General features: G+C 31.7%; 1 protein-coding gene across 1 annotated transcript; it reads left to right on the top strand.

The window, feature by feature from the left end:
• Positions 1–627: 627 nt before the first annotated feature.
• Positions 628–6206, top strand: LOC132736941 (mediator of RNA polymerase II transcription subunit 20-like). The gene is made up of 4 exons (XM_060724157.1): positions 628–777; positions 1047–1189; positions 3304–3581; positions 5663–6206. Exons 1-4 carry the CDS (start codon positions 764–766, stop codon positions 5873–5875), a joined length of 648 nt encoding a protein of 215 aa, XP_060580140.1. The 5' UTR covers positions 628–763; the 3' UTR covers positions 5876–6206.
• The last annotated feature ends 3938 nt before the right edge of the window (positions 6207–10144 follow it).

Here is a 10144-nt window from a genome sequence, read left to right as displayed (position 1 = left end):
ACTTTACAATTTATGCCTGTGATATGTAGAATCCATAACCTCTGTTACTCTTTAGTTTAGTTAGAAACCATACGCCACTTTTTATAGAATGGTACTGAACGTGTCATACTCACGGTTTCATGGTAAACGCCGTGTGAATTTAACACATATGCAGATATTCCAAAATTCAAAATTTTATCATTTTATGTCAAATTTTGAATTCTGCTTAAGCCGGTGCCGGGGGGGGGGGGTCATGGATGATAGCTTTCACATGTTCAATTTTGCTGTTTCGGTTGTTCATATGTATTCATTTTTTTTTCCTATTGATAGCTAGACTTTATATAACTATGCAGTCTGAGAGCATATTATTTTTAAATATATTTTTAAAAATGTAAATGAATTACATATATAAAAAAGAGAGATGTATATGTATTTATGAATTAAAGTTTAAAATAAATATATGGAGTCATATATCCAAACATCATTTGTACACGTATGTTTCTGTCCCAATTAATAGTGAAATGTCTGTCTAACATCATAATTATATCATAAGAAGAGGTATACACTGTTTTAATTTATCTATTTCCATGCATAAATTTATAAAAGATAGTCGATTTCGCATGTATTTCTTATATTTTAGGTAATGTTAGACTTCGACATGAACAGTGTATAAGGAAGGAATCATAAATAAAATCTTTCTGGTAGTTAGTTAGCACTTTGTGTAGAATACCAATAAAAGAAGACCGCAAATTTAATTTTTGTCAATATTTAACGTTTGAATGAAATGGGGGTCGTATGGTAAGTATATATTTTATAACATCTTTTTTCTTTTTTATCGATTTATATCTTTGTTTTGGTTGAACTGTAATTATACCCAATTGACCGGACATATTTAAATGTAATTGACGTAACGCCGGATAGTTTATAATTTCGGATGGGTCAGACACACCTAATGATTTTAATAGGACAGCAGATCTTTATCCAAAGACTAAAGGTCAAATTGGTCATCTATTACACAAACATAGTAATTTTCATAGAAATAATTTTTTTTTTCACTTATTTTTCAGTGTTTATGCCTATCCTATTCCTGAAGGAAAAAGTGGACAGCAAGTTGTAGATTCATTGCAGAAGGATATTGAATTACTTGGGGCAGTTAAAACTGGTAGTTTCAATGTAGATTGTGAAACTTATAATTCAGTGAATCTTCCAGGTAACATATTTTATGTATTGCAAGTGTAAAAACGCAAGAAATGTTTCATTTATTGTGTTTGAAGAATTTGTCTAGTAAGGAAATAATGAGACTTTTTAAATAGATTTTTAAGAAGGATGAATTTTTACACATGTTCCTTGTGATTATCTAATATGATAGACACTAATCCCTTTACTTTTTTAATGATTGAGTTAGAATGTCAGACGTTTCACTCCCAAGACGTTTCACTATTGAGACGTTTCACTCCCAAGACGGTTCACACCTAGACGTTTCACTCCCATTTTGTCAATTGTATGGACGTTTCACTCCCAATTTTTAAGAGATGTTTACCAGGAAAGTTAACAAATTTTAATTTCATTAAAATCAAACAGTGTAAAAAGGAAATTCAATTTAATGTTTCATTTTGTTGATTTCAATGGTATTGTTAATACAAATTATTAGAAGATTACTCATTTAAAAAACAAATTTCTGAAATATCACTTTTATTATAAGTGTAACAACATGAGAAAATTCTATTTATAGTAAATTAAAAAAAAAAAATAGAATAACATAGAAAGAAAAATAAAGACATATTATAAGTATCAATTTAAATATTGAAATCAACACCAGTAAAGTATCTAATATTATTCAAACAATAAAAAATATCAATATATTTAATATATTATATAATGTTATGATTATTTTCATTATAATGAATATAATGATTATTTTTTGTAAGTCTTAAACAATGAAATGCGAAACATGTGTATAAAATAAATTATTTTTAAAAATTATTTTCTTCAACAATTCATTAAACAGTAGCCATTAAACAAACTTAAGTTATTGTGGTGTTATCTCATCGCCTAATTAGTTGTATAAACACTGAGACAAACAGTTTGACACCACTATTAAATCAGTTGTATAAACACTGCACTTAAAGCATCAACAGTTTACTAATCAGTTGTTTATTGGACCATTTAAATATTTTTTGACAACAGCCAATTTAAACATAGAAACCTCTCCATAAGTTTTGTTTATACAATAATGAAATTTTGTCACAAAAAAATGATTATACATGACAAATATTGAAAAAGTCCCAATGCTTCTAATTTAATTAAAGATATTTCTGATTTCAATGGCCATTAAAATTTTTGACATGTTTCGCAAAAGCACTGTATACTAGCATTAAATAATTTAACAATTTTTTATCCCATGTTTAAAATTAACAACAAAAAACACGTTACTCAAAGCTAATTGTTGTCACAAGATTGTTATGCTTTAAATTAAATTTGCCTATTGAGTCCATGTTTACAAAAGATCAAATAGTTAGTTATATTAAAGTGTTATTTTAATCAAAAGTATTTTTTTTAAGTGAAATAATGTAATAATTGCACATATAGATCAAAGAATAGAGAACACCTTATTTCAAAACAACAATAAAGAAGATAAGAGTTTTAAGTCATTGACAAAAAAGTGAAATCCCCCTTTTTATTAATTTTTATTAAATTTAAGGTCTATTTTAGTTCAGTTCAATTCAATTCAATTCAATATTTTAGGTCTATTTTAGTATATCAAATGTATCAAAATAATTTTGGTATAAAAAGGTAGTGAAACGTCTTGGTGTGAACCGTCTTGGTGTGAACTGTCTCAATAGTGAAACGTCTGTCTACCATTGAGTTATACCACTTTTATTTTTGTCAAGACCTGAGCACTGTGGTGCATGCTGTCTTAAGTTTGCAGTTGATTATGTTAATTACCTTTTTGCACTTTGTTTAAATACTGTCAGCAATTAAATCAGTTTGGAAGATACTCAAAAAATCAGAGAGACCTTACAAAAAATAGGATACAACCTATGAAAGTTTTATAACTGTGCACTTTATGGAAAAACGAATTGAGCTGAATTAGTGCAAGTTTTAGCAATTTCAGCCGTGCACTTTGTCCAATAGTCATAGGGTTGCCACTTGATATGCTATAACTTTAACCATTATTGTTAACACTGTTAAAACTCTGAATCTTTATTGTGTTAATTAACATTTTTCATATGCATTTAACATCATTTACTTTTACTATATTTATAATATTACACAGCAATGTTGTGTACATTGTATTTCAAATAACTTGTTATTTCTTTATAGGGAGTACACAACAACGTTTGATTCATGTGCTACACAACAGTGAACAGCCAGCATCGTGTTTCTCTGTGCTGGATACAGGAACAACACTGATAGCTGACGTCTTATTTGAAGTCCTCATAGCCAAACTTACCCAGGTCAAAGCTGGAAAAGAACCATTATATCAACATAGGAAAGGATTTAAGATGGAATCCAAAGGACCAAGATATGAATTAAGTGACTTTATTATTAAAATTGGATCTGTTTCTATGGCATCAAATTTCAAAGGAATTCTTGTAGAGGTTAGTATTTAGATTTGTTGAGTAAGCCAAGGTGCCAAATGGGATTTTTTAAAAGTAAAAAATAGTTAAATTTTGTGTCATGGTTGCCGGGGGAAGGAGGGGGTTGCAATAACAGCCAGGTTACAGAAATAGTTTTTGGACACCACTTAAGTTAATCATAGGTACTTTTAGCTCGACTTTACAAAGTATAGTGAGAGCTGTCCTACTCAACCCTGCATCTGTGACCACATTGGCAAGCTGACAGAAAAAATAATATGCACATTTCAAACGGCACTTACAACCAATGTCAATAACAAAAAAGAGGTCAAAATATGCAAAATTAACCCTTACTGCGTTAGTAACACAGTAGAAATATGGTGAAAATTACTGAAAAATTGGCCATCAATGCAAATAACATGGCAATTATTACTTTTATCTTTAGTCTTTTTAATTTTCATAAAACATCAATACATTTACTCAAGTTTTATTTTCTTGAAATATTTTGGCTCATCTGGAGGCATGCAGCTTTAATGTTTTCTATAACTTCTTTCTTTCGGTATCTACTTAAAGTTTCAAGTACTAAATGTTCCTTATTATCTCAAATCATGTATGAGTAGATTCAGTACTCTAGCTTGACTATTTCCAGAATTATGTCCCCTTTGATTTTTATCTAGAAATTATTATTTTTTTACTCAAACTTCTTTATTTCTTCAAACTCTCACATCTTAAAAATATGACAAGGTTATAAATCTAGCGCCCATATTTCCAGAATTATATTCCCTTTATACTTTGAATTTTCCTTAATAATTATTATTCTATAACTTTCTTATTTCTTTATGGATTTACTTAAAAGTTCAAATATATGTTCATTATCAACACCTACATCATATGTGATTAGATTTATAAGTCAAGCATTGGTTTCCATGATTATTTTCTTTTCCAACTTGGAATTTATGTTAAAATTGTTCTATATATTTTCTTCTTTATTACTATGGTATAAATGGTATATATTTGAAAGTTGTTATTCTTTCAATTTTCTTCTTTGTTACTATAAATGGTATCTACTTTATTCAGACTTAAAATAATGGTTCTTTGTTATCAGTCACATCATGTATGACAATGTTGAGCAGTCTAACATCTCTATTTCAAGAGTTATCTCCTCTTTAAGATTTTTTTAAAAAGTGTTGAAGTGTTATAGATCTATTCTGTTTACAACCAGGGATGTTGATAGATTCGCCCATTGTGTGTCTGTCCACCAGTCTGTCCTTAAAAACTGTTTCCTAAGATCACTATTAAAGAAGTTGAAACTTTTCAAACAAATTTACTTAAAATATAGAAAAGTTGAAACATTAGGTAATATTCGTCATGAGAAAATTTGATCTTTGATTATCTGTAGTATAATTGTAATTTCCATACTAGGCATTCATGTCTTCCACAATGGCATAAATGAATTACCATGGCCCTTCAGAATGTTGCTGATATACTTTTTGTAGGGTTAACCAAGTAGCTTGCAATACTTTGATAACTACTTGTTTTCATAGTTTTACCTTCCTCTTTAATTAGTCGAGCATTCTGTCTCTATTAAGTCAGCTCTTGTTGATATTAATAATAAGTCTTTTTATCAGGAGGGAAAAACATAGTGAGTGTTACTTTTGGAAAAGTATGAATGACGTAATCATGTTGTTAAGTCAATAATGTAAATTTGTTTGGATCTTTTTTTACTTAGTTTTAGTAAAAAGTGCAGTATTATCAGGTTTGATTTAATCTGGTATATAAAATTTTGAACATTACTGCAATATCTTTTTTATTCGTGGAGCATGAATTTTAGTGATTTTCATGAGTAGGTGAATCCACAAATTTAAGATCTTACAAAATCTTACAATGTCACTATTACACAAAAATGTTTATCATGTCAAAAGCATAGATTTGAAAGAAACAATATATCATTATCTGATTAATATAAGTTGAAGAATTTGATTTGATTTTACTTGTTAATGAAAATTTAAGTTATCATGATCACTATGCATTACTTTTGTGATATTGTAGTAATTAATGATTTAGATTATAAAAATAAAATGTTCTCTGTTTTCTATTCAATTCAGGTTGAATACTGTCCATGTAGTGTGCCAAATGAATGCTGGAATCTAATGCGAGAATTGATGCAGAGTTTCCTAGGCAATGTGGCGGAGACACTTCCATTGTTAGTAAAAAACAAGATTGACACATTCTATACAGCAGGAGATACAATTAACCAGTATCTGGAACACTTTAATAACTTCCGTAAACAGACAAATGTGAACCAACAAATAAGATGATAACTATTATCTACACTTTGTAACATGATTTTACATTTTAACACGTCACATGGTAGCAAATCACATCGCAGCCTGTCACTTACATGTCACATTGTAATTGGTCAAATTGTTACGTACAGTTTGTATGATCATAGTCATAAATGGAAGGACAAGATTACACTTTTAATGTTGTACTGTATGAATAAAGATTTCAATTTCAGCTTTAACTGAGCAACAGCAATCTTGTTTTCTTCACAACTTGTGAATTATTCTCAAACGGGACAATTTCGTCAAATTTGATTGTTGTATATGAATTATGCTTGAAGAAAATCAGTAAAATGATGGAATGGATTGTCAACTTTATTTATATAAGTCTTACCTTAAAAACTGATATTACCTTTCAAAAGGGAAACACCCCACTGTGGACTGGTAGTTAAGGTACCAGTCTCTAAACCCAGACATTGTGGGTTTGAACCAAGACAACATCTACAGAGACCAGATCCATTCTCCTTGTCTGGTCTTTATATGCAGGCTTGACTACTGTGGCATGTTGACTCAAACTATCGAGGGGACGGATTACCCGTTGATGATTGTGTTGCCTTTCAACGCAGAGATCTTTTTAAGTCACATACCTGTTTGGGGTCATAATCTTATTTCCTCACATGACACCAGTCCTGGTTAGATTACGAACTTGAGAGTGGTTTAAATGGGTTACAGGCTGTTCCAATATAAATGAAATACATTGTATAAAATGTTTGGCCAAGTTTGAAGTTTTGGACGTATTTGTTGCAACCATGCATAGATGTATTTTTGCGCAGTGAAACCTGTTAATTTAGGGGTGTAATAGAATTACTCTGTAGAGCATCTACATGTAACATCTACATGTTACTGCTTAACAATCAATTGTGATTATGACTAGCAGGCGCGTTGTCAGGGAACTGTTAATAAAAGACATTGTTTATATGCAAATTTAAAAAGATAAAAGAATAAAAGAACTATGACAAGGCCATTGTTCGCAGAATGGTTCTTTTTCTAATAATAATATTGTTGTTGTGTAGAATTGACTTTGTTTGCTTTGAACAATGAGTGTTTATTATAAACGTTTATCTTTACCCTAGAGTACTAAACGCAGACTACCGAGGGATCTTTAATCAAACATATTTCAAAATTGATATTTCTCCTATTATCAGAGTAATTTTGTAAATGTATTTGTTGTATACAAACAAAATCGGCAATGGATTACTAAAGTATTAAATTATTTTGATTGAATCTGATCACAATGTTAAGTGATTGATATAATCATTTGACTACATATAAGGTTTCCATTCTCAATTACCTAAAAGTACTTTAAAGTAATTAGAAAAAAACTCCCACTGTTTACAAAAAAAGTTAATTGATTGTATACATTTAATTTAATGTATTCATTTATTTTATTTGTCCTTCGGCAAGGTTATAAAGATCAATTCACATCTAGACTTGGCCTCACTTATTTTATTGAAATAAAATTAATTTTCCACTATTGTCATGATTTGTTCTTGATTGGATTGATTAATTATTCACTAGTGATAATTCTCTGTATAGCGTCAATGGAGTAAATGTGAATTTTTTTTCAAAAGAGCAAACTTATAATAAATGGTTACAACCTGCCGTCTGCTCAATCAATGGGAAGACCAAAACCAAAATGTCCGTCATTAAAAAGGCTGAAAACCCGCCTCCACCTGCACTCCATGCCCCCACCTCCTCTAATGAAAAAAAAAAAAGAAAAAAAGTAAAAAAAAAAAACCCACACAAACCATAAAACTATGCTACAGCGGACTGCCTGTCAAAATACAAACAAAATTACTTGCAGTGATACAGTACATTGTACAAGCGTGTTTAAATTTATAATATACATGTATGTTTGAATAAAAAAAATTGGACAGAGTATTTTCATGTCTTTTCTTCTCTGTAGGCCTGTTTAGCTGTCTTACCGAGGGTACTTTTTGTTATAGCCTATTAAACGTAGGTCTATTTCTTTTACTTTTCATTTTGAAGCCTTTTGGCTCTTTAGCAATTCAGTGTAGGCTGCCGAATGTTACCAAGTTTTTGTAGTTTAAAAAAAAAGCCAGCTCCAACTACATTTTATATTGAAGGCCGCCCCATGGGAAAGGCAAAGGCAATCCGTTTTCGCATTCCAGGGCGACCTTGAATTCAAGTCTTAAGTTAATAAAACGTTGTTTTTCAACATGTTCTATGGGTATTCGAGGGAAGAAAAAGACAAGTGATTTTGACATGCCATCTAATTTATTGACAGAAAATGCATGAAGAATGCTTTCAAAAATGAAAAGAAAAGAAAACAAGAAACAAACTGTTCACATAAAAGTAAACCCTTTCCACCATTTCCTAGAAGGACCCGGTTTAGTAAACACCTTCTCTTTACCGTGTTCTTTCGCTATGCACCACGCGAAGCCAATTACTTGCTGAATTGAAAACGGAAATCCACGATTCGCCATATAAAAAATTACAAAATAACTTACAAGCGCAGATTCTTCGTCAGCATTTAATGCCGTTTTTACACCCATTTTCGCTTTAAGTGGTACCTTGCCATTCACTCTATCAGACAAGGTCATGTGCGGTACACCAAACGTTTTGGATGCTGACCTTATAGTCATTTGTCCAGATTTGACTGCTTTAAAAGCAGAAGACATAAACTCATCTGACCACTTGCGCAACTTTTGCGGCCGTTTAGAATGGCGTTCCATATCTGAAATAATTGCAATTTATAAATGACCGGAGTAACATTTCAGGTTCATTGAAATCAGCGTTAGTTTAGAATTTAAATAAACCAAAGCCCGTCATGTTGAACCTATACTCGTCAACTATAAATATAGCGTAATTTATACGTAAATGATAATGATAGATAGTCAAAGGGAGGTAAATAAGACAAATTAACCATAGGCAAAGCTACAATAGTTACGCAACATTATATACAAATGGCCACGTGTTCCAATCGCCTTTGAATGGTGTGTAGTGAAGTCACATGCCCGAGTGAAGAAACACTGTCAAAAATACCAGCTCCGTCTAGCATTGTAGTATGCGCAACATAGATGTAGGTATACCCTCCCCTGTAAAGGCGTATAAAAGGAAAAAGCTTTACCTTCAAAAAGTACCCGCCGTCGAAACTTTGGAGCATCTCACGCGAGAGAAAGCGCGATTAGAGAAAATTGTCGACTTTAGGATTAGGACGACTATAGGTTTTTTATGCCACCGCAGCATCTGCGATGCGGTGGCATATAGCGATTCACCTGTGTGTGTGTGTGTGTGTGTGTGTTTGCGTGTGCGTGTGTGTGTGTGTGTGTGTGTGTGTGTGTGTGTGTGTGTGTGTGTGTGTGTTATATAGATTATATAGTGAACTTAAAAAATCTTCTTGTGAAAAACCACTTGTCCAATTTAAACCAAACTTGGCCGGATTGATCCTTGGGTGAAGGGCTTCCAAAGTTGTTCAAAGAATTTCATTCCATGCAGAAATCTGGTTGCCATGGCAACCAAAAGTAATTATAAGAATAAATTTAAAAAATCTTCTTGTAAAGACCCAAAAGGCCTATAGCTTAGATATTTTGCATAAGGCATTGTCTGGTAGACCTCTACCAAGATTGTTCAAATTATAGCCCTGGGGTCCAAATCGGCCCTGCCCCGGGGGTCATTGATTTTCACTATATGTACATATAGTAAAAACTTAAAATACCTTCTTGTCTGAAGGTACCAGGCTAAGAGGTTTGATATTTGGTATATGTTATTATCTATAGGTACTCTTCCAAAGTTGTTCAAAGTTTGCCTCTAGTGTCAAAGTCAGCCCCACCCCGTGGAGGGGGGGGGGGGGGTCATAGGTTTTTCTTATATGTATATTTTAAAAACTGAAAAAATCATTTTCTCTAAATTCACAAATGCTAGAGGTTAGATATTTTGCATGAAACATTGTGTAGTGAACTTTAGCAAGATTGTACAAATTATAGCCCTGGGGTCAAAATTGGCCCCGCCCCGGGGGTTATTGATTTTCAATATGTACATATAGTAAAATATCAAAAAAAATTATTGTCTGAAGGTACAAGCCTTAGAGCTTTAATATTTGTTATATGATATCATCTATAGGTAGTCTACCAAAGTTGTTCAAATTTTGCCTCTAGTGTCAAAACTAGCCCCGCCCTTGGGGTCATAGGTTTTCCTCTGACATATGTATATTGTAAAAACTTAAAAAATCATCTTCTCTAATTTCACAAAGGCTAGAGGTTAGATATTTTGCATGAAACATTG

The sequence above is a fragment of the Ruditapes philippinarum genome, unplaced genomic scaffold (assembly GCF_026571515.1).
Source record: "Ruditapes philippinarum isolate M1 unplaced genomic scaffold, ASM2657151v2 ctg3823_1_1_1_1, whole genome shotgun sequence".
NCBI classification, from domain to species: domain Eukaryota; kingdom Metazoa; phylum Mollusca; class Bivalvia; order Venerida; family Veneridae; genus Ruditapes; species Ruditapes philippinarum.
The sequence above is the reverse complement of the archived record's forward strand: the minus strand, read 5'-3'. Positions and strand labels throughout refer to the sequence as shown.